The 25541-nt window shown below is 34.4% G+C and overlaps 2 protein-coding genes and 3 gene segments (V, D, J or C); 2 read left to right on the forward strand and 3 right to left on the reverse strand.

Annotated features, from left to right (window-relative positions):
• Nucleotides 1-4: 4 nt before the first annotated feature.
• On the forward strand, nucleotides 5-2146 carry LOC131525469 (uncharacterized). Its single transcript, XM_058753120.1, has 4 exons — nucleotides 5-650; nucleotides 764-931; nucleotides 1143-1238; nucleotides 1318-2146. The coding sequence occupies exons 1-4, from the start codon at nucleotides 141-143 to the stop codon at nucleotides 1642-1644; spliced, it is 1101 nt and encodes a 366-aa protein (XP_058609103.1). The 5' UTR covers nucleotides 5-140; the 3' UTR covers nucleotides 1645-2146.
• Nucleotides 2147-3248: 1102 nt separating this feature from the next.
• LOC131525472 (immunoglobulin kappa light chain-like) lies at nucleotides 3249-11393 on the forward strand. The gene is made up of 4 exons (XM_058753122.1): nucleotides 3249-3279; nucleotides 3380-3622; nucleotides 9083-9166; nucleotides 10899-11393. The coding sequence occupies exons 1-4, from the start codon at nucleotides 3249-3251 to the stop codon at nucleotides 11219-11221; spliced, it is 681 nt and encodes a 226-aa protein (XP_058609105.1). The 3' UTR covers nucleotides 11222-11393.
• LOC131525474 (immunoglobulin kappa variable 1-6-like) lies at nucleotides 8258-8826 on the reverse strand. The segment is given in 2 exon segments: nucleotides 8258-8572; nucleotides 8747-8826. Coding segments are annotated over 2 exon segments (351 nt in total).
• Nucleotides 11394-12570: 1177 nt separating the features above from the next.
• Nucleotides 12571-13368, reverse strand: LOC131525140 (Ig kappa chain V-III region VH-like). The segment is given in 2 exon segments: nucleotides 12571-13046; nucleotides 13269-13368. Coding segments are annotated over 2 exon segments (549 nt in total).
• A 10046-nt stretch (nucleotides 13369-23414) lies between these two features.
• Nucleotides 23415-24113, reverse strand: LOC131525941 (immunoglobulin kappa variable 4-1-like). The segment is given in 2 exon segments: nucleotides 23415-23912; nucleotides 24000-24113. Coding segments are annotated over 2 exon segments (438 nt in total).
• Between the last annotated feature and the right edge of the window lie 1428 nt (nucleotides 24114-25541).

Genomic DNA, 25541 nt, shown 5'->3' on the forward strand with positions numbered 1-25541 from the left:
AAAGTTGGCCTGACGTGTTCCCAGTTCCTCGATTTTCATATGATGTCGAGTACAGGCTAGAAGCTGGAAATGCAATCTATGAAAACAGTGGAAAGTTCTTGAAATTAACAAAAGGCCAAAAACATGACATTCTCGAAAATATGGCCAAGGCAATGCACAGCTTTAAGGCTTACCCCAGCGACAAAGAAGTAGCTAAAGCTGCTGATGCTCTTGTTTCTCAGCACCCCTGCCTCAGAGAACCAGGAAGTCAATGTGGTTGGTATGGCTGGAAGACAAGTTTAAAGTTTAAGATGGGCAACTATCGCTTAAAACTCAGCAGATCTGGTTGTGAAGAGGTGGCTGTGAACTCAGGAAAGAGAAGCCAAAGTAACCAAGAGAGTGAGTGTCCTCACTCAAACATCAAAAAAGCTCGTCGAGCTGAGGTAAACTACCTACCCAATTTTCCAAAAGGAGAGAATGCTGAAAGCTTGGAAAAACAAAGATTGCAAATAATTGAGGAAGTGTCTAAGACCGAAAGAAACCATGGGCTGATAGAGAGACTCATGCAAAGTACCTTTGCTCTGCGTCGCAAACAGATAGTGGTTGATAACCCATCACAACCAGTGAAGTCATTTTTGGAAAAGTGGCCTGCTCTTCGTTTGGAATCTCAGGTAATTTTCTCAGTTATTTTTTTTCCATTCCATATTCTTTTTTTTTTGGTGTGTGTGTTACTGTTGTTTTCTTGTTAAACATTAATGTTATGTGTTTGTATGCTTTCTTTCAGATTGCTGCAGAATTCCACAGAATTACTAATATCAGTTTGAAGAACAAGTTCTATGCAGAGCTGGACAAACATACCCTTCAATTGTTGGCTGTTTACAGGCAGAAGGCCGCCCGCACTGGCAAGGCAGCAGAAGCACTGAGAAGAATCTTTAGTGCCTATGATCGTCTGGTAAATTTTATGTTAATTACATTTATAGTATAAAGTTAATTGTTTAATGTGCATAAGTTTTACTTCATGAGCAGACACTGCTATCTGTGAATAGTTTAAACCTGGGTTTGAATTATCTCGTTTTAAATGTCTTTCCCTCTGTCATCGTTCCTTTATCTCTATTTGTTTCCCTTTTCTCTTGCACCACTAACACAGTTCTGTCTTTTTTCAGGAGCCAAACGATATTAACAACAGACGTACAGCTGCACTTCGAGGCCTCCCTGTGTACTTGCGTGAAGATGACTCTTTGTTTTTCAAGATGTGGAATGTAGGTTTTATACATCATTTTAATTTTAATTTTAATATAATTTATCTGCTTATGCTCATGAAGCTCTCATGCTTTTCAGACTGAAGAGGTGGATGAGCCAGACATTGCAGATTCAGCCGTAGCTCTTGTCAGCATGGTGAATGGCGACTCAAGTTCCACTGTTCAGTTTGACCCTGCTGGGTTTGCCATTGCGCTGGAAGGTGACATTGTTCTGAGGGACATTTGCAGGTTGGCTGATGCTTTTCTTTTGATGTTTGGTTTGATATATGCATTACATCTCGACTATCCAAAAGAGCTGACCCACACCTTCAACTTCATCCAAAAAGTCCTACTAGGCTTGGTAGACTCAAAGCCACTTGCACCCAGGTTGCTGAGTCTAAAAAATGATCTCCTGATTAAGGAGTAGGAGGAATGGATGTATGTGCTCAGTACAATGTATTTTCTGTTCTTTTCCATTTTTTTGACTAATGTCGTTACACAATTTAAACACTGAGCTGAAGGTTTGAAAATTGTCAGTGACGTACAGATTTTTACGTTCATTTCATTATTCATTGGGATTGCATTCCTGGAAAACACTAGCACCCAGATTGCTGTCTAAAAATTGTTTGTTTACTTCAGAGATATTCTGCATCTCTGGATGCAAAAGAGATTTATTATTGATAAATATTTATTGACTTTGATTTCATTTGTTGTGACTAATATTGTCATAGTCTGTTGTAATACTTCTTAAATGTTACAACTTTCCAGAACACAGATTTTGTTCACTTGGTATTTAATGGGATTGCATTACTGAAAGCCACTAGCACATACTAGTTACATTCTACAGAGCTCAGGTTGTAATGCAGAGCTCAGAAAACTGTGCCCTTTGTGCAATGACTCTGATTTCTTTTAAAAGACAACAGTGTAAACACTTCTGAAATTACTTTTGAAATGTGCTAACTTTTATATGGTATACGTCTACTTTTTATATATTGTTTTATTCTCAAATAGTTAATGTCAGTTATGCATGGATGTTAATGCATCAGGTTTGAATGGTTATTTGTTCTGCAAAATAAAATATATTTTTGCATATGTAGTTTGAAAATTGTCTTCTCTCCAAGTGTTTAAGAAATCAAATTTTGCTAATATTAATGTTGAGGTAATTTTTTAAAGGCTTTTTAAATTTATTTTAATTAATGAAAATAATTGTTTGTTACAAAAATGAAGTATTGTGTATTTAAAAAATATATATATATATATATATATATATATATATATTAGTATTTTAATTTCTGATCAATCAAATTTGAGTTTAAAATAAACAGAAAAACATTTATTCAAATAAGTAATTTTGAGTTCATAGGTTATATGTACGTGAGTGTAATAAACTTAAAAATTTAAGTTTATAAACTTAAAAGTTTTAAGACAATAAGTTTCATCAAATTTTTGAGTTATCTTAACTTATCGGGGTTTACAGTGAATGCAAAGCAGCCTTCTGTCCACAATGAAGCTAAATTCATCAAAAGTGACAGCAAAGACATTTATAATGTTACCAATGATTTCTATTTTAAATAAATGCTGTTTTTAACTATCTATTCATTAAATAATTATAAAAAGAATTCTTTCAAAAATAATAATCAGAAATGTTTCTTATAATCAGAGCACAGAATCATATTAATTAAAATGTTAAAATACAGGAATAAATTACATTTTAAAATATATTAAAATAGAAAACATAATAATTTAAACTGTAATAGCAATTCACAATATTCCTGTCTTTACTGTATTTTTAACAAATAAATGCAGCCTTGGTGAGATGATTCTTTCAAAAACATCAAAAAAAAACTTACTGACCCCAAACTTTTAAACAGACAGTGTATTCTTTTCCAGGATGCATCTGGATGTGTTCTGAATCTGAATGTCAGAGCATTTTGCATATTAACTGAACACGGTGCTTAAAACTCTCTAATAATCACTGATGATTATTAGTGTGTGACACTGACACACACATAAGAAACAATTATTTCTCCAATGCTGGGAACACTGGGTCTGCTTGCTCAAGGTTCAAAAATATATTTTCTACATTATGATGATTAACGTTTATTTATGAAATATTTTGAATTTGTGCTTAACATTTTTATTTATTTTAGTAGTTTTACAGTAGACACATGAAGAGGTTCAGTCTGCTGAAGCAGGAGATTCTGTCTCTATTGACGGGACCATTCGAGTACAAGATGACATAAACTGGAATCTGCTGAAACCTGGAGAAACTCCTAAAATTCTCATTTACTCAACGAGTGAACATGCATCTGGAGTCCCAGATCGGTTCAGTGGAAGTGGATCTGAACCTGATTTCACTCTGAACATATGTGGAGTCCAGCCTGAGGATGCAGGACATTATTACAGTGACAGGTTCTCAGTATGAAATAACACCATACAAAAACCATACTAAAGGTTCACAATCAGTCAGTCCAGACAGAAGCAGATAAATTCTGATACTTGTCTTAAGAATTAATCTATATATGTGACCCTGGATCACAAAACCAGTCTTAAGTCACTGGGGTATATTTTTAAGCAATAGCCAAAAATATGGGTCAAAATTATACATTTTTCTTTTATGCCAGAAATCATTAGTATATTAAGTAAAGATCATGTTCCATGAAGATATTTTATAAATTTCTTACCTTAAATGTATCAAAACTTAATTTTTGTTTAGTAATATACATTGCTAAGAACTTCATTTGGACAAATTTAAAGGCGATTTTCTCAATATTTCGATTTTTTTGCACCCTCAGATTCCAGATTTTCAAATAGTTGTATCTCCGCCAAATATTGCCCTATCCTAACAAACCATACATCAATGGAAAGCTTATTTATTCAGCTCTCAGATGATGTATTAATTATCAAATGTGAAAAATTGACACTTGAGACTGGTTTTGTCATCCAGGGTCACATATACAATACATAATGTTCAGTATAAATGAAATATGACATCCATATCAGTCTGTTTCAGTCAGGGCCGGGTTATCCATAGACGGGATTGGGCGAGTGCCCTGGGGCACCAGCCAATAAGGGGGCACCAAGTGATTAAGAAAATAACTAGACCTTTAAAATATTTTTAATGTTTTGTATATATTATTTTGCTGGAAGAGTTGCAGATGCATAGAAAATAAACAGTTAATGATCCAATGTATACAGAGAGAATATAAAATATATGCATGCATATAGAACTGCGATTGGGTCAGGCCACAGTGTAATTGCGCCCTCCCCCAGTCAGAGTCGAGCCCGCCAATTTATAATATTCAATTCATAATGGATAGGCAGCATCAGCGTAGCAGTTGGGCTAAATGTAAATTAAAAAATGAGAAAATATCAGGGCACATAGCCAGGGCTCTACAATGCGACTGAAAAGTACTGCGTGCAACTATCAAAACATACCCGATCAGCATTTGTGTTTGCGCTCAGGGGAGCTTCAAAGATTTCTACTTGCGTGTTTGTGCAGCAGTGAGTAATGTGTCGCAGACATTAATTTCTTGAATGCAATGTTAATCAGAATCCACTCACTGCTCAAAATACTTTTGTTCATTGCTGAGTTATGCAAGCTCACAAATCCTCTCGTTATAACAAACAAAGTGTAGACAGGGTGTAAATAAGAGATTCGTTGTGCAGTGTAGATCTCTTCATTGATTATTATGGAGCTTTGTGAGATTGCGATGAACTGTGACAGCTTTTAAAGATTATAGGAGTTTGCAAATGTGATATCAAATTAATACAACAGTTCAACAAACAATAAGTTATATAAAGTGATGTACATTGTATGAATTTAACAATATTTCCGATTTTGCTCTATTTCGTAAAGGAAAATAGGTTCAAACAGTCACAGCTGAGCCGCTGCGCATCTCCATTCAAATACAGCGTTGTTTCATTTATGAATGAACCTGCGTTTTAAATGAATCTAGAGTCAGTGATTCAATTATCCATTCATAAAGACAGTGCCTGCGTCCCAATGTGCATACTATCCATCCTAAATTCTATGTGATAGTAGTCATTTTCAATACTATTTAGGGCAGATAGGGTGGATAGTATGCACATTGGGACGCAGGGAGTCACTTGCTTCGTTCCTGAATGAATCAGCCGTTCAAACAAATCAGTTAAATGAATGATTCAGTGATAAAATCAGTGACTTGCTGCCACCTGCTGGCAGTTTTATTTTAAAGTGTCATAGTTACTTAAATAATTTCAATCAAACAACAGTTCTATATTCAAAATTTTATTTTTAAAACATTAATCTCACAACATTGTTATGAATTTAAAACATCTATCCCACCTCTGAGCCTTTGTAAATGTCTGTAAATTTACCTTCATGCCACTTTTGTGTTCTGTGCCACCTTTGTAGTGGAAACTGATTTTGTTAATATTGATTTATTTTGATTGGTAACTTATTCTTATTATTCTACCTGTTCTTATTCTATTTTTTTATTATTAGACATTTTGGAAAAGCTTATAAATATGGACTTTTGAATTTGACATAATGACATACTTTTAATAAAATTCGAGAAAAAAAAAAAATTGCATTGCAAAAAATACCAGAAAATGCCCCTGTAAATCACTTTAAGGAGTCAAATATCACCTTCTAATGGGAAAGCTAATTTTTGTTATTGATCAGAAGGTGCTCCTGAATTTTTGAGGGGGGGGCGCTTCAAATGTGCTCACCCTAGGGCACTACACTGTGTTAATCCGGGCCTGGTTTCAGTGATAAATAATGACACATTCTTGCATTAATTCATTCTTTCTTTCAAACCTGAAATACTAATGATGTTTAAATGTATATTTCAGAGTAATTTTAAACAATATTTGAAGCAGTAGTTAAGATTTTGTCAAGTAAATTGGGCTTGTATCATTGTGGAACACATTTGACACACAGCAGTGCGATGATCAGTGAAATACACACACTGACATAGACTATCATGCATTATCACTCATTCATACTCACACAACCACACATACACAGTCTTTACTAATGGACATACAATACTGTGTACCAATTAGCTTTTTATGTTAATCTTTCTGAAAGCATGCTTTAACACGTGACGTGAATTTCTAATAAAATTGTGTTCTTTTATCATTTTATTTTTGCCAAATGTAAGCTTTTTAAATGATTAATTGTGTATGATTATTTTGTCCTTATTTAGTCTTATTTCATTCCTTTGTCATATCATTTAATGAATTTTGAGTTGATCATCAACAACACAAGAAAATAAACAGCTTATATATTTCATTTTGAATACACAAGGGAAACCCTGTTGTTAACGAATACAAAATCAAACAAAATATGGATTCTGGCTTATTTCACACTGAACTGGGCTATTACGTTGTTTCGTTAAAGTGTGAATTTGAGAAGTTGCTTTGGCCATGATGAGTTTGCTTTTATCAAGTTTGGATGGGTTTTACTGGATTGTACCTCATGTGGAAACTTGACTGAGATATCCTGATGTTTATTATTAATAAAATATGTAGAATGTGTTGAGGAGTGTGTGACAATAATGGACATCAACAGTTCAGCAGCTTTAAAGAGAGTTTCTGTGTATGTGTGTGTAAAGTCAGTGAGGGGAATAATGATCTTCAACATCTGCAGAAGCTCAAAGCTCAGCGCTGCAATATCACCCAAAGAGGTTTTTGAACGATGATTTTGCACTGTGTGAACACCCAGTCTGTGGTCTAGACTCCCTTGTTATGTTGACTCCCAGACAGCAAGCAGTGTCGGCCCAGATCCAGCCCACATGGATTTCACGCGGGCCAGATGTGGGCCGGATCTGGGCCAACACTATGTTGCTGTCTGGGCTGTGTCAGTAATAAACTCCTGAATCTTCAGGCTGGACTCCACTGATGGTCAGAGTAAAATCCATGTGGTTTCCACTTTCACTGCCACTGAATCTAGAAGAAACACCTGCAGCTCTGTCTGATGTGTAATAGATCAGGAGTTTAGGAGCTTCTCCAGGAATCTGATGGTACCAGGACATGCAATACTGAGAGGTATCCTTTTTTCAACAGTACACAGCTGGTTCATGATTACAGTGAATAGTGACAGTCTGATCAGGCTTCACTGTTTGATCTTCAGATTGAGTCAGAATCTGCCCCACTGAACCTGAAGAGAACCAGAAAACACTGTAACCAACAATAATATTAGCACATGAGTGTCCAAATAATGACAGATATTAAAGTCATGTTTGCTTTATGATCTGTTATGATGAAGAAGAGCTGTCAGTCATAAAATCAGAAACTCACAGATCTATAAAGACCTCCAGAGCACCAAAGCATCCAATTCAATGCAAAGTGTCACTAAGTGAGACTAACAACCTCCCTCAATTTTATTTTTATTTTTTTGGGGCAAGACAGTCACTTGTCGCCATATATCAGTGTAACCTGCAGATGGATTCAACATTCTTATCAACCTATAGCCTAATTGTCCTGAGATTTATGCTGTAATTTATGTGGGTTAGGATATGGTTATTTGACATATGTTTTGTTCCAGGACCAACAAATGATGTTGATACAAGAGCAGATGGTTATCGTGATGACAAATATTATGATTTAAATGTGATATGAATGCTTATGTTTACCACTATATTTAAAAAAAAAAAAAAAAAAAGAATTAAAGACAGTTTCCATGTTTTTTGATGGTTCACGTTCATAAACAGTATGATGTGAGAATATGATTTGTTGTCTTCTTACTACATAAAACCTCCATAGGCTAGTCATGTCATTTTACAATTAATTGTTACAAATGTTGTTCAAAATGCTACAAATTAGGGCAGCTACAAGGATGAATGAAAGAGTATGTTAATACTGAAACAGACACATGGATTTCATGCTTCATTCATAATTAACTAAAGTCTAATTAATTCATCATTGTGTATTATCTTGTGGATGTATGTACAAATACAATTAAGCACAACTTATCTGATTATATCAAAACTGACTGATATTGTGAACTTCTCAGTATTCACATATTCTCTGCTGTCTGACTGAAGGAGGTTTTTGTATGATGCTGTTTCACTGTGTGCACACTCCACCACTATAATACCCCATACAGTAATAAACTCCTGCATCCTCAGTCTGGACTCCACGTATGTTCAGTGTGAAATCAGGTTCAGATCCACTTCCACTGAACCGATCTGAGACTCCAGATTCAAGTTGACTGGCTGTGTAGATCAGGAGTTTAGGAGCTTCTCCAGGTTTCTGCAGATACCAGCTCATGTCTCTTCCAACTCCGCTGGTCCCAGTGCAGCTGATAGAGACAGAATCTCCTGCTTCAGCAGACAGAGACTCAGGAGACTGAACCTCTTCATGAGACACTGAGAGAGAGATCAAAAACAAGTATTACAATAATTTAAAATACAAGCAAAGACAAGTTTTCATATATAAAGCAAAGTAAATATAATAAATCTAAAAAGCAAAGCAAAAAAAAAAAATGATATAAAATAAATTCCAAATGATTAATTCCATAATGTAGAAACATATTTCTGAACCTTGAGCAAGCAGACAGAGTGTCCCCAGCATTAGAATAAGAGAAATCATTGTTTCTTATGTGTGTGTGTGTCAGTGTCACACACTAATAATCATGAGTGGAGTTTTAAGCACCGTGTTCAGTTAATATGCAAAACACTTTCAAAAACAAATTCAGATGCATCCTGGAATTTACCAAAAATACAAAATACATTTTGCTTGAATTAATCAATTAACATTAATAAAGTACTGTAAAAATAGTTAATTTCTAATTTTGACCTTTCTAAGCAAAACTAACCTAAGATACAGTCTGGCGGTGTTATTGTGAGTGTGAGTGTTGATGTTAGTGTCAGTTTTAGTGCAGGAGGTTTTTGTACAGCTGTTGATTGAGTTTGTGTCACTGTGGCGCACGTTCGGTGGAGGCACCCGACTCTCAGTTGGAAGTAAGTAAATATCTTTCTATTTCTATTATTTCTATTTCTATTAATTAATTAGTTAGTAATAATAAGAAAAAGAACAGACCAATAGAATAAGAGTAACTAAAATACAAAAATAGCCTATCCTCAGACAATTTTTTAGTAGACAGAATTAGTTGACCTTTTTATCTGTTTGATTGGTAAATAAGAAAATATGCATTTTATAGATTATGCTTGTGTACTTCACATGAAATAGAAATATGTCTGCTGTTTCAGATGTTTAGGAACAAAATAAATCACCTCAGTTTTAGGTGAAATGCTTATAAAATACACAATTATCTTCTTTTTCAAGTCTGAATATATTGTTCAGAATATAAACCTGAAAGGTAGATATCATTCCAATCAGAGGTCGTAAAAATTCTGTCACAATCTATTATTACCTGTTATTTTAATTTTCAGATTTTAATGATAATAACTCATTTAATTGCTTTTATATTTGTCCACATTTTCAATTTTAATAATGAACCTAAAGGACGAGCATATAGGCTTATGCATTTATTTAGTCATGAAGAGCACAGAGGAGCAGAGACTGTGTGTCACTTTTCATGTTCAACAACACACCCCGCAGTGACAGGGAGGTCACTAAAAACAATAAAATATATAGGGCTGGGTAACAACAACAACAAAAAATCAATTTCTGGATTTTAATAGATTTTTATGAACCAATATCGATTCTTAAATCCTACTCGATGCTGTTTTCAGTTGATGAATGAACAGTAGCTACATATAATGCCTCCCATCCAATAAATCACAATAGGCTAAGCTTGTGTTGTTACTTTTCTTATGAAACAAAGTTTCAGATTTTAAATTCTGTCAATAGATCACCCTCGGTGTAATCTGTCACAGATTTTTCACTGCTAAAAGGGCTTTCCTGTAGCTCAAATAGTAGAGCATGGCGCTAGCAACGCTAAAATCATGGGTTCGATTCCCAGGGAAAGCAAGAGCTGATCAAATGTAAAAACTGTAACTTGAATGTAAGTCACTTTGGATAAAAGTGTCTGCTAAATGCATAAATGTAAATGTAAAAACATTATGTAGTGATGGAAAATTATCGGTTAACACGACCTCTGATTCCAATATATAAATGTATGTCTCATATCATAAATCTTGATTTTTTATGAACACTGATTATTTTAATTATGAATACTGACACTAATATGTTTTTACAGGCTGTTGAAATTCAGATCTGCTTCAAAACTTCAAATTCAACATTAAAGTAAATAATAATGTGTTGTTTCAAAATCGTTCATGCTTAAAATGATAAGTTTAGTTTGGTTAAGTTGGATATTTAAACTATCTAGAAAAAACATTAAGTTGATATTACTGCAGCATTATTTTACAGTGTTGATTAATTTAGTTTTTTTTAATTTCTTTTTTCATTGAATGTTACATGAGACAGAAATGCGTTTTCTTCCAGTGTAATTTTCTATAAGTAATACGGTAAGTTTTCAACAAATAATTTAACAATAATTTGAATATATGTTCACAGAAACCATATAACATTATCTATAATTAATAAATAGTTTTAAATGTAAAGATAACCTATATGAGATTGCTGGTAAAAATGTGTGCTTTACAGACTATTGGATCTGCTTGATTAACTCTGTATCTCTTAGAGGGAAGTGAAAGACAGTCAGAAAGACTGATAGAGCTGTTTTTCAGAAGAACGAAACCTCACAGTTTCTGTGTCTCTCTTTAGCTGCGGCTCGTCCCGCTCTCACGGTGCTGCCTCCCTCCAGAGACGAGCTGCAGCAGGGTAAGGCTACAGTGCTGTGTGTGGCCAGTAAGGGATTCCCCTCTGACTGGAAGCTGAGCTGGAAGGTGGACGACAGCAGCAGGAGCTCTGGTGTCAATCTGAGTCCCGGTCAGCTGCAGAAGGATGGACTGTACAGCTGGAGCAGCAGCCTGAGCCTCACTGAGAGTGAGTGGAGCAGAGCAACAACCGTCAGCTGTGACGCCACGCACCCGTCCCACAATGCAGTGACCAAGAGCCTCGACACACAGCAGTGCAATGATGAGTGAATACACACACTGACACACTGTCCTAAATCAGACCATGCTCAACCATTAATCTTTCGTGCTGTTGGTATATTGCTCATATATTCTTATCTGTTGTAACTCTACAACTACAATGCTATGAATGTTTTGTTAATCTTTTTATTCTTGCTGCCAAATAAAAGCATTTTGTCTTAAATACAGTGCTGAATTATTATTAAAATATGAAATACTGTGCAATTTATTGGTTTTTAGGACATGTGATATTGTGATGAGCAGCATGGATATGTAGATATTATTTAAAATATCAATAATAGTAAAAGAGATGTTTATGTTAAAATATTTTTGTTACATTTAATTAATGAAGTATTTTAATTTTTATTATTTTTATTATACAGTATATACAATATTGAATAATTTAAAATATAAAGAATCATTTCAAATATACAGATATACAGACAAGTTACTGGGAAAGTCCAAAAGAAAAAGACTTGTGCCTATTATTCATAGCGACTACTGAGATATATGTTAGTTCTCAGCTTGAGCAGAGCTCAGTAAGCCTATACTAATTTACACATTCACAGAAGAATGAATGAATGAATGAATGAATGAATATGTACATGAAAAATTTGTTAAATATTATTTAAAAAATGAGCCTGGATTTGGATTATGGAAATCATATGTTACAGGAGAAGGAGGATGGAATATAAATTAATTTTAAAAATAAATAAATAAATACATTATTGAGTTAATTATATTAAACAAAATTAAACTTTGTGAGTGCTTGAGTGTCATATTTATTGATTGTTTTCGTTCTCTTTTCAGCACCTACAGTTGCATTAGAAGATCTTCCCTTGGTTCAGTAACCTGACTAAGGGAAGTTTTCCCAATAACACCCAGCTGTCAATGATCTTACATATACTATATATGAGATACATTAAAGATAATAAAGTTTCAGTTACTCCACTAACCACTTCATTTCATAGTAAAATGTGGGTGGCTTTTCACCAGGGACTGATGTGAAAACCTTTTATTTCATTGGCTTTGGCCATGGTGAACTTTCCTTTATTATTTTCACGAGTTCACACTTACATATAATAAACTGAATAAAGGTTATGCGTATTTGGTGCTTGATTATTTATAGGGGTTGCACTGATTGGATAGATGGTGTAATTACTAATGATGAATTGGCCGTGTTAATTATCTGTGCGTGCTCCTCCCGAAACTTGTTTATAAAACATCACTTATTGGATTGTAATTTTATATGGAAACCCTTAAGACATTCTGATGTTAATTATTAATAAAATATGTAGAATGTGTCAAGGAGTGTGTGACAATAATGAAAATCAATCGATCACCAGCATTAAAGAGAGTTTCTATGTGTATGCTTGTGTAAAGTCAGTGAGATGAATAATGATCTTTAACATCAACATCTGCAGAAGCTCAAAGTTGCAGTGCTGCAGTCTCACACAGAGAGGTTTTTGTATGATGATTTTACACTGTGTGAACACCCAGTCTGTGGTGCCAGAGACTCCCTTGTTATGTAGACTCTGACAGTAATAAACTCCTGAATCTTCAGGCTGGACTCTACTGATGGTCAGAGTAAAATCCATGTGATTTCCACTTTCACTGCCACTGAATCTAGAAGAAACACCTGAAGCTCTGTCTGATGTGGAATAGATCAGGAGTTTAGGAGATTCTCCAGGAATCTGATGGTACCAGGACATGCAATACTGAGAGGTATCTTTTTTAACACAGCTCACAGCTGGTTCATGATTACAGTGAATAGTGACAGTCTGATCAGGCTTCACTGTTTGATCTTCAGATTGAGTCAGAATCTGCCCTACAGAACCTGAAGAGAGACACAGAAAAGACTGTAGAATAATAAAAATCATAATCATATTAGTTCTGTATATCATAGTCATCTTTCATATCAAAATAGTTAAAGTTCAATGATAATATATACAGTATAATAACGTATACTGTTCAGGTCAAAAACATGCATTTAAGAAAGTATATGTATATATATATATATATATATATATATATATGATATGAATTTCTATATACTTACTCCAGATGCAGGTTGTGAGTGTCCAAATAATGATGGCTATTAAAGTCATGTTTGCTTTATGATCTGTTATCATGAAGGAGAGCAGTCAGTCATAAAATCAGTCTCACAAATCTATAAAGACCTCCAGAGCACTGAAGCATGCAGTTCAATGCAAAGTGTCTTCACAATGTAAATGTTTTTTTGTTTTTTCTGAGAACAACAACCTCTCATACCGCCAAGGAACATATTTCAATGGATGAGTCAGACTTTTTTTTTGTTTTTGTTTTTTTGACAGTTTTAAAGTTCTAATGAACTAAGTTATTGATCAATAAAAGTTATTAATCAATGATTTCATTGTTGTTCAGCTGTAACATTGAGGGTTTGTTGTCATTTTGCATCGTTCTAATTCTGCTATACAAATCTCCTGAACCAGAAAGTTGTTCAGAGTAGTTATATTTTACAGTCACACAAGACTTCATTGTGGGAGACTGAAAAAACAAGCTCATGTGGAAAGGTTTCGCAAATTTGCACACGCTGAATTAATGTTCACGGTATTTGAAATAGACTCCATAATTCACTATTCCCCCCACTATTACTCCACTCATGTTTTGCATTTTCAAAAAAACTCATTTATTATGAAATATCATAGGAACATTACTTTAGATCACCCACACACAATATACCCATAGTTTCACTGTGTAGGTTTTAGTACAATCATTAAATATAGTTGTTCAAAACACATGATGCAGCTTTTATTATGGTTCTACACATTCATACATCATTGTAATAGACTAGAGAGAAAAGTACAGACACTGGAATCATTAAACAAAATTTGAAAATTATTGATGAAATAATCAACACAACAGCTTTTTCAAAAAACTTTAAATAATAAAAAAAAGATAAGAAAAAACTACAGTAGGTCTACAGTAAAATGTCAACTGAAGTGTTCCTCACTGCATTTCTATGTTTTTATCAACCCTGTCTTGTGGATTTAGCCACATGCAGGTTCTCATCCACATCATAATGGATGTTTTCATTAGTTAAAATCTTCCTGCATGGCAAATACAGGCCTGACATTGGTCCCCTGTGACGTCATTGCATGCATCATCTATGGCCTGGAGAAGAGGGACTTGTTTGTGAGGAGCCTATTGAAAACCTTCCACCTCCAAGTGGAGAAAAAAATCTTCAGTCGGGTTACAGTAAGGAAAGGGGAGTATGGGGTTAAATACAAGTTGATAAACTGTGGATGGGCCTGAAACCATGATTGCTCTCAGTGCCATTACTAGGAATTCTGGGCCCATTGCACTGATTTTGCTATGGGGCCCCTCAAAATCACATTCAGTGGGGGGTGGTCAGGCCCCCAGCGAACATCATTCTGGGCCGCTCTCAACCTCTCCTCCATGTCATGACCAGGGTAGACTGCCTTTTTCAAAAATATGAATGGTTTTCATCAGCTTCCAGCTCTATCACCCTCTAAAAAGACATTTACAGTATTGTAGGAAAAACAAATACTGATAACAATGAGATAGACTTTTGGGGATTTTTTTCTTCTTCTCCCAACAACAGGCATCTTGAAACTGATCATACCTGAACATACTCAGTCCTCGGTTGCTTCACACTCATAATCTAAACATTTAATATTGTTCATCATTTTCCATAGAGTAATGCAACAGTTAGGTAGCATATTGAGCAGTTGTATCAGTTGATAGTTAAATCATTGTAATGAAATGAATAGACACTCAATTCAGATGTTGAATTTTGAAATAGTAATACTTTGATGTTAAGTTGTGTTATTTTGAACCAGTGATTTTAGTTCAATGAACAAAAGATCTTTGGCTATCCATGCATCCATGCATTTGGAAAAAGTGTTAAGTGTTTTGAAAAATGTTTTGATTTTGATCATCGGTTGTGAATTATGTGCCTAGAGTTTTGAAAAATAACATGAAGGTTCTGTTATTAGTGCAAAAATGATTGTAACAAACTATATGACTGACAGACTGCACGGTTTGAGTTAAAAATCTTCATTTGTGTTCTACTGAAGAAACAAAGTCACCTACATCTTGGATGCCCTGGGGTTAAGCAGATAAACATCAAATTTTCATTTTTGGGTGAACTATCCCTTTAAAATCAAAGTATTACTATTTCAAAATGCAACTCATGCATTACATCTGAATTGAGTGTCTATTCATTTCATTATAATGATCTAACTATCAATTGATACAACTGCTCAAAAAGCTACGTAACTGTTGCATAACTCTTGAAGCAAATTTTTTATGTAAATTGATGAACAATATTACATGTTTAGATAATGAAAGTGAAGCAACTGAGGACTGAGTATGTTCAGGTATGATCAGTTTCAAGGTGCCTGTTGTTGGGTAGAAAAAAAATCCCCCAAAATTCTATATCATTGTATTTAGTATTTGTTTTTCCTACAATACAGTAAATGTCTTTTTAGAGGGTGATAGAGCTGGAAGCTGATGGAAACCATTCATATTTTTGGATGAGGCAGGCTTTACCCTGGCCATGACATGGAGGAGAGGTTGAGATTCCAGTGGTTGAGAGCGTCCCAGAACGATGTTCGCTGGGGGCCTGACCACCCCCCACTGAATGTGATTTTGAGGGATCCCATAGCAAAATTAGTGCAATGGGCCCAGAATTCCTAGCAACGACACCAAGTGCAATCATGGTTTCAGGCAAATCCACAGTTTATCACCTTGTATTTACCTTTATACTTCCCTTTCCTTACTGTAACCTGAAGGTTTTCAATAGGCTCCTCACAAACAAGTCCCTCTTCTCCAGGCCATAGATGATGCGTGCAATGACATCCAACCCATTCTCACACCCAACTAGTCACATATTGAAGCTTGGTCAGGACCACTTGGCGTCGCTTTTTGACGCTCAAGGTACCCCTTAGCGTCATTTTTCGACTTGCAGGGTCCTCCGTTGCTTTAAATAGGAAACCCTTAGCGTCAATATGCCGACGCCATACTGGGAATTTTATCGTCATAATTAAATTATATATTGGGTATTGCCATTATTGCATATATGTTGGGGTGTGATTTTTCAATGTAAACAGCCACAACAGTTTTATTTTATTACAATATTTACACATTTGTGAGCACATAACCCAACCCCTGCCCCTAAACCTACCATTTGTCAATAAAACACAAGATATAACAGGCAGATACAACTACCGTCATAATTTGAATATCAAAAAATATGAATATTCCAAGTCTTCCGAGGCAAAACATTTGATTTGTGAGAGGAATAGACGCGATCGCCGTCTCCGTCCGCCGTTAAGCTCAGCCTGTGTGCTGCAGTCTGTGCGCGAATTCAAAAAATGCCGCCAGAAGAAGCCTTACGTCAGCCTTGGTTGTGAAATACTATTGGTTCTTGTGTGTCTCGTGACCGATTGCGTCATGCTGTTCTGACAGGCTATTGGCTCTTCTGTGTCTTGTTTTGCTCTCTTCTTCTCACAAAGACTTCGTATGGCTTCAGAAGACTTGGAATGCAACATGACTTGTTTGTAATGCTTTTATACTGCTTGTTTATGGTCAGTTTTTGCAATAAATACCTGTGACTGCACTTATATTTGCCTGTTACGTGTTTTATGTTGTTCAGAAGTGGGTAGGTTTAGGGTAGGGGTGGGGTTAGGTGCTCCAATAAAAGTATAAATGTATATAAAATGATTTATAAATTTTTTACAAATGCATGCAAACCATTAAACTAAGACAAACAACTGAAAACAACGGAGGATAACGTGTTGTCATTTTCCATAAGCGTCTTGACCTGACGCATAAAGCAAGTAACTGAAAGCAATGGAAATCCTATTTTGTCATATAATGACGCCTAGGGGCACTTTTGGTGTCTTCATAGTGATGTGAAAGGAGTTTGACCATGCTTCAGTTTTTGACGCCTTGGGAGTGAGAATGGGTTGTGACATCACAGGAGGAGACCAATGTCAGGCCTGTTTTTGCCATGCAGGAAGATTTTTTTCCAAGTTGTTTAACTAATGAAAACATCCATTATGATGTGGATGAGAACCCGCATGTGGCCAAATCCACAAGACAGGGTTGATAAAAACATAGAATAATATAATAATAAAGGAAACATCTGTGTTACAAATAATGACTGTTTTGAGTTTTGTGTCTAGAGTTTTGAAAAATGACATCAAGGTTCTGAAATTGGTGACAAAATGATTGTAAAAAACTGTATTATATTCAGAATATTTTTCTGTATGATATTACTGTAGAAATGGTGCAAATTTCTATCTTATTCATTTTTATACTGTGCTAGGTTTTGAACTTTTTTTTTTTTTTTTTCAGTCGCTAGGACACATTTCTCAATACTACTAAGTTGAGCCAACTTAAAATTTTAAGGCAACCAGCTTCAGCAGGTTTTTGAGTTTTCTTAACTTGTCATTTTAAGTTTATACAACAAAAATTGGAGAATCGCCCAAAAAATGCGTTGAGCAAACTCAAAAATCTGCTGACGCTGGTTGCCTTAAAATTTTAAGTTGGTTCAATTTAAAATTGGTTCAGTGTAAGCTACTATTACAAAACAACCTAAAAAACACTAACAACAGGTAGCATTACAGTATACAATGTTTTCTTTTGTAAAATTCAATGTGATGTATGTTGCATGCTCCATGTTTACATTAGCCTACAGTACAAAATTATAAATTTTCCCCCTTTTCTATAGATAGTAATGAAAGTGAAAGACTAACAGATGTTCAGCTACATGCAACTGCTTTGATTTTGTACACTCAGAATATTTTTCTATATGATATTACTGCAGAATTCTGTCTTATTCATTTTTATACGGGGCTAGGTTTTCAACGTAAGTTTAACAGTTTTGTAAACAGTATGTAAACGTGCAAATTGGCTTGTATAGTACATAAAGTTTTGGTGTTGTTTGTGTCAAAGTGAGAATACAATTCATGCAATTTGACAGATTTCGTCAATGAATGCATTTTGTGCCAAAGCAATGATAAATGATTCACAAATTAGCCCACTTCGACTGATGTTGTGCTCGCTGTGTGAAGAGTTTTGAAAAAGTGACTTAAGTATTGAGAAATGTGTCCTAGTGATTGTAAAAAAAAAATAAATAAATGTATTTACTGTTTCAGTACGAGAAGGACTAAGTATCTTTTTTTTGTACATCATTCACTATCTAATCATTGACAATAAAGAACTTGACTTGAAGATCAAAATGTTAAATTAAGTACTAAAATGTTTAATTAGGGTCCAAGCCAAAATGGCGCAGGGCCCTATTTTTTCCTTCAGGATTATTTATTTATTTATTTTATTTTATTTTATTTTTTCAACCTTCCAGGAGTTTTTGGGGGCCTTAAAGGAACACTCCACTTTTTTTGGAAATAGGCTCATTCTCCAACTCCCCCAGAGTTAATAAATTGAGTTTTACCGTTTTGGAATCCATTCAGCTGATCTCTGGATCTAGCGATAGCACTTTTAGCATAGCTTAGCATAGATCATTGAATCCGATTAGACCAGTAGCATCGCGTTCAAAAATGACCAAAGAGTTTCGATATTTGTCCCATTTAAAACTTGACTCTTCTGTAGTTATATCATGTACTAAGACCGGCAGAAAATGAAAAGTTGCGATTTTCTAGGCTGATATGATTAAGAACTATACTCTCATTCCGGCGTAATAATCAAGGAACTTTGCTGCCGTACCATGGCGCAGCAGGTGCAGTAATATTGCGCAGCGCCTGAAAGTAGTCCCCAGCTAGGTACCTAGTTATAATATAGCTGGGGACTACTTTCAGGCGCAACGTAATATCACTGCGCCATGGTACGGCAGCAAAGTTCCTTGATTATTACGCCGGCATGAGAGTATAGTTCCTAGCCAAATCGGCCTAGAAAATCGCAAATTTTCATTTTCTGCCGGTCTTAGTACACGATATAACTACAGAAGAGTCAAGTTTTAAATAGGACAAATATCGAAACTCTTTGGTCATTTTTGAACGCAATGCTACTGGTCTAATCGGATTCAATGATCTATGCTAAGCTATGCTAAAAGTGCTATCGCCAGACCCGGAGATCGGCTGAATGGATTCCAAAACGGTAAAACTCAACTTATTAACTCTGGGGGAGTTGGAGAATGAGCCTATTTCCAAAAAAAGTGGAGTGTTCCTTTAACATGCTCAAAAACTCTTGAAAATTTGCACACATGTTGGAATCCACGGCCATTAGGACGCCTCCCAGGCTGGGACCTGGGCGTGGCACAGGGGCTCTACAGCGACCCCTAGAACACAGTCTGAAAACATGATATGTAGCTCACACATACCTGCACGTATTCATATGAAACTCGGAACACATATAGATCTCATTGAGCCGAACAATTTTCACCCTCTATGTCATAGGCTCCGCCCAACAGGAAGTCGGCTATATAGGGCTGTTTGAAAAGCGCATGCTCTGGAATTTGAAATACTCCTCTGAGGACTTCCATACGATTGCCACCAAACTCGGTGAACATGATCTCAAGACATTGGGGATGCTAAATTGCGGAAGGATTTTTGATATCTCGAACGGTTTGCCCGTGGCGAGGTGATGAATTATGGCGAAAAATGAGAGACACGAAATGTCTAATAACATCCACATACATTGTCTGATTTTGATCAAACGTCAGGGGTTTGTTCGTTGTACGATGCCGATCGAATAGATGTGACTATTATGAGTAAAAGTTATAGCGCCACCAACTGGCAACAGGAAATGTTTCAATTTCAAAATGCTTTGAATTCAGCATCTTATTTTTACCCGATTTGTTTCAAACTTCATCAGAATAATGACAAAACACGGCCGATGTAAAACTGTGAAGGGAATATTGATATCTAAAATATTGTTGCCGTGGTAATATGTCAAAGTTGAATATTTTTTTCCGGTTATTTTGAGGCAGATAACATGCTTAGAATTCCATGAAACTCAATACACATATCCGTATTAATGATAGTTAGACACCAACAAAAGCTCATAAATGGGCGTGGAAGAGGCACTCTATAGCGCCACCTTTTGTCAAAAGTTTGGGGGTTAGTTTTAGCTACAGACACCAAACTTGGTACATAAATTGTTCTTATTTAGCCGGACAACTTTCTAATTTACAGTCATTAGCTACGACCAACAGGAAGTCGGCTATTTTTATTTGAATGTTTGTTTTTTGAGAAAACAGGCTGTAAATAAACTCGTACTCCAAGCAGAAACAAGTAGTTCACACCAAACTTTGTCAACATGATGCCAATATACTGAAGATTTTAAATTGCGGACGGATTTAGGATATCTCGAACGGTGTGGTAATGCTGATTTATTAAAGTAACAGTAAAACAAATAGCAGTAATTTTCTTATATCTTTAAAGTGCAGTTTCCAAACACTTCAAAACGTTTTACATAAATATAACAAGTCATTCTGAGGAAACATGCATAGTTTCAAAAATGTATCATGCTCAGGGGCCACAAAACAATTAAAACTTTAACTGAAATTGGTTTAAAGGTGAAGAGTGTAATACCAAGGATGATCACCAGATGGAGGCATGACCTTATTTTTCATGAGCTGCCTGTCTTTGTATCAGAATGAAAAAGAATGCATAGAATCAGCTGAAATGCTCTGTATTCTCAGTATTCTTTATACACACACACACACACACACACACACACACACACACACACACATATATATATATATATATATATATATATATATATATATATATATATATATATATATATATATATATATATTTTTATATAGTTATAGAATATTAAAAGTATTTGTAACAATTTACATTAAGGTCTCTTTGGTTAACATAAGTTATTACATTAATTAACATGAACTAAAAAGGAACAATATAATTTAAAATCATTCATTAATCTTATTTAATGTTAGTTAATACCAAGAGTGTAATACCAAGGATGACCACCAGATGGAGGCATAGCATTAAATTTCAAGAGCTGCCTGTATGTCTATCAGAATGAAAAGTAATGCACAGAATCAGCTGAAATGTTCTGTACTGTCAATATTCTTTTACATATATATATATATATATATATATATATATATATATATATATTTTTTTATAGTGATAGAATATAACAGAATAGAATAGAATAGAATATAAAAAGTATTGGTAACAATTTACATTAAGGTCTCTTTGGTTAACATAAGTTATTACATTAATTAACATGAACTAAAAAGAACAATATATTTTAAAATCATTTATTAATCTTATTTAATGTTAGTTAATACTGACATATATTATGTTAATTCACAGAACATAAACTAATGTTAAGATGCAACTTTAAATTTTAATAATGTATTAATACATTTTTAACTGAACATTAATAAATATTGTATAATCATTGTTCATGCTAACTAGTATAGTTCAATAATATAGTTTTTAATATGAGTTAATTCAAAACTTACAAACTAAGTATGAACAACATATGTTTTACTATATTTCTTTGTGTTAGTAAAAAATTATTTGTTAGTTTATGGTACAGTAACTAATGTACATTAACCAGAAATTTTAATTAGTAATGTAGTAGTCAATTTTGAACATATCATACACCAAGATTCATAAATGGGACCCTGGACCACAAAACCGGTCTTGAGTCGCTGGGGTATATTTGTAGCAATAGCCAAAACTACATTGTATGGGTCAAAATTATAGATTTTTCTTTTATGCCAAAAATCATTAGGATATTAAGTAAAGATCATGTTCCATGAATATATTTTGTAAATTTCTTACAGTAAATGTATCAGAACTTAATGTTTGATTAGTAATATGCATAGCTAAGAACTTCATTTGGACAACTTTAAAGGCGATTTTTAAAATATTTTGATTTTTGCACCCTCAGATTCCAGATTTTCAAATAGTTGTATCTCAGCCTAATATTGTCCTATTCTAACAAACCATACATCAATGGAAAGCGTTTTCAGCTCTCAGATGATGTATGAATCTCAATTTCGAAAAATCAACACTTAAGACTGGTTTTGTTGTCCAGGGTCACAAAAATGCTATACAACTATTGTTCATGTTAACTTTGTGTTAACTTATATAATGTTAAAAACTAAAAACTTGTTGAAAAGTGTTACAAAAGATTCACAAATTGTTCTTTGTGTGTGTGTGTGTGTGTGTGTGTGAGACATAGAGGATAGAGAGAGACTAACATTAATAAAAGCTATATAATTATTGATCATATTAATTAATATAGTTAAATTAAAAACTGAAACCTTATTGAAAGTGTTACCAAAATTGTATATATTGTTGTGTGTATGTGTCTGTGTGTGTGTGTGTCTCAATGTCTTGATAGTTTGGATTAACCCTTTCATTGCTGTATCCATCAAAACCAGACTGCCAGAAGGTTACTGTAATGCATGTGCCCGCTGGGCACAGTTTTCCTGATGCCACCGGGGTGGCGTTTGCACACGGCTTGGGCCGCCATCGCTGCTTGCAGCTATATTTTGTTATTGTTATTGTTAAAATGTAATGTGTTATGTAATTTCTTATGCAAAACTCACGCTCCTCACGGCTGAATGGAGATAAATACTTTGGATATGGTTTGTTTCAGGTTGCTTTTATTGTGAAAAACAAGAACTTTAATTTCAAACCTTAAAATTAAGTGTTAAAAATATAATTATGATTGGTTATGTTGTTATTGTGCCTTATTCCATTATTCCATGTTTTTAATTGCATGATTGATTCTGACAAACTAACTGATATATTGGGGAAACAATTTTCCTTGAAATTATACTGTTTTTAAGAGCGCTTGCAATTCATTCTTACAAATATCTACATAGATCAAAATCTCTTGAGACCATTTATATTATATATGTAGTTGATCTGGAGGTGACAGTTCATTCACCAATGTACAGAACTGAATATAACATGGATTCAGAATGTTAAATTATAGAGACATCTACATTAGAATATTTTTTTCATGTATTTATTATTAAAGCCAGAATAGACTGAGTGATTTTGTATTCATGTTGCATTTGTCTCCCTCTCTACTTTGTGTCAAGTACAGTTTCATATTTCTATATGTGAAACACTGTATGAGAAATATCATGGAACCCAATGAATTTGGAAAATGAAATAACAGGAACAGCAAGAAATGTTCTATTGATATTGCAGATCTGGGTTGGAAGATTAATTTGATTAAATAGAACATCTGTTTGTATCTTATTGCTGCCCCTGTTTTTGTTCTGCTTTCAGCACCTGTAGGTCTCAGATGCATCAGAGGATTCTTGGTAGTCTGACCAAGGTAGGTTTTTGTAAGGGAACTTTTCACAGTGTGAACACTGCTTTACCACTGATTTCATGGTAACTCTGACAGTAATAATCTCCTGCATCTTCAAGCCGGGCATCACTTATGGTCAGAGTGAAATCAAGACCATTTCCTCCAGAGTGAAAACTGCCTCCACCACTGATTCTAGATGAAGCACTTGAAGGCTTCATTGTTGTAAAATATATGAGGAGTTTAGGGGTTTCATCTGGCCTCTGAAGATACCAGGAGATGTAGTAATCTTTGGATACTGAGCCTGTTGGAAACCTATAAACTACAGTGTTGACCTTACAATCGATAGAGACTGTTTGACCGAGCTGAACTGATTTAACCTCAGACTGAGTCACAACAACCTGCCCAAAAGAACCTGCGGGAGTAATAAACTGAATTTAAAAAAATGATCAGTGCATGAGAAAAAAAAATGTATTTCAGTTTTATTTGAAAAATAAATTACCTTGAATGCAGTAAAATGCCCAGATGAAGAGAATCATATTTGCTTCTGTTTTAGAGTGAACAGTTGTCAGCATTTGTTAAAAGTGTTGACAAGACTATAAACACTCGGAGCACTCATGTATGAGCTGCCAAATGCAAAACATTTTTACGGTGGAAAACCCCCTCCTGAACTGAAATATCTTCTCACTCCTATGACAATTAGTTTTGTAATATATATTTCAATTCCTAAGTTAATCAGTTTAATTAAAACCTCAAAAAAGTCTGGAGTTGTTTTGCAGTGAATGAGAATGAATTATTGTGGAGGATTTTTGTTGGAAGAACCAACCTAAGTGTTGAAAGTAAGTGCACAATGAAATAAGAAAATTACTAAATTTGGACCTGAATAGATTAGGTATAAATGCAGCATATTCAGAGATTATTATTATTATTTTGTTTGTTTGTTTTTTGTTTACAAACTGACTGCATTGATACTGTATAAGTAATACAGGACTGTAAATTAGACTATAAAAGACAAATAAAATGTAGATACAAAAGATAAATAAAATATAATTTTATGTGAACAAAAAGCCTAAATCTTATTTTACATGAAAGTACTGATGTACTTGTTTTGTTCTTAATAGTGCATTAATGTTTGCATTATTCTTAGTAATAGAATTATATAATATTGAATACATTTTTTTTAATTTATTAAAATTAAACTGGTTTAATTATTACGACGGCGTTTTATTGCCTCGTAAAAAAAAAAAAAAAATCTAAGATTACGAGATTAAAGTCGTAATATTTCGAGAATAAAGTCGAAACTACGAGAATAAAGTCGAAATGTTATGAGAATAAAGTCGAAACACTACGAGAATAAAGTCGAAACATTACGAGAATAAAGTCGAAATATTACGAGAATAAAGTCGAAACACTACGAGAATAAAGTCGAAACATTACGAGAATAAAGTCGAAACACTACGAGAATAAAGTCGAAACATTACGAGAATAAAGTCGAAATATTACGAGAATAAAGTCGAAACATTACGAGAATAAAGTCGAAACACTACGAGAATAAAGTCGAAATATTACGAGAATAAAGTCGAAACACTACGAGAATAAAGTCGAAACACTACGAGAATAAAGTCGAAACATTACGAGAATAAAGTTGAAACACTACGAGAATAAAGTCGAAATATTACGAGAATAAAGTCGAAACACTACGAGAATAAAGTCGAAATATTACGAGAATAAAGTCAAAACACTACGAGAATAAAGTCGAAACACTACGAGAATAAAGTCGAAACACTACGAGAATAAAGTCGAAATATTACGAGAATAAAGTCGAAACATTACGAGAATAAAGTCGAAACGCTACGAGAATAAAGTCGAAACATTACGAGAATAAAGTCGAACGCTACGAGAATAAAGTCGAAATATTACGAGAATAAAGTCGAAACATTACGAGAATAAAGTCGAAACATTACGAGAATAAAGTCGAAACATTACGAGAATAAAGTCGAAATATTACGAGAATAAAGTCGAAACACTACGAGAATAAAGTCGA

The sequence above is a fragment of the Onychostoma macrolepis genome, chromosome 19 (genome assembly GCF_012432095.1).
Source record: "Onychostoma macrolepis isolate SWU-2019 chromosome 19, ASM1243209v1, whole genome shotgun sequence".
NCBI lineage: Eukaryota > Metazoa > Chordata > Actinopteri > Cypriniformes > Cyprinidae > Onychostoma > Onychostoma macrolepis.

Coding starts and splice junctions, on each gene's coding strand:
- LOC131525472 (XM_058753122.1), top strand. CDS start 3,249: ATGCTGGGAACACTGGGTCTGCTTGCTCAAG. Junction 3,280..3,379: donor ACTGGGTCTGCTTGCTCAAG/GTTCAAAAATAT, acceptor TAGTTTTACAGT/AGACACATGAAGAGGTTCAG. Junction 3,623..9,082: donor GGATGCAGGACATTATTACA/GTGACAGGTTCT, acceptor TGTCAGTTTTAG/TGCAGGAGGTTTTTGTACAG.
- LOC131525469 (XM_058753120.1), top strand. CDS start 141: ATGGCCAAGGCAATGCACAGCTTTAAGGCTTACCCCAGCGACAAAGAA. Junction 651..763: donor CTCTTCGTTTGGAATCTCAG/GTAATTTTCTCA, acceptor GCTTTCTTTCAG/ATTGCTGCAGAATTCCACAG. Junction 932..1,142: donor TTAGTGCCTATGATCGTCTG/GTAAATTTTATG, acceptor GTCTTTTTTCAG/GAGCCAAACGATATTAACAA.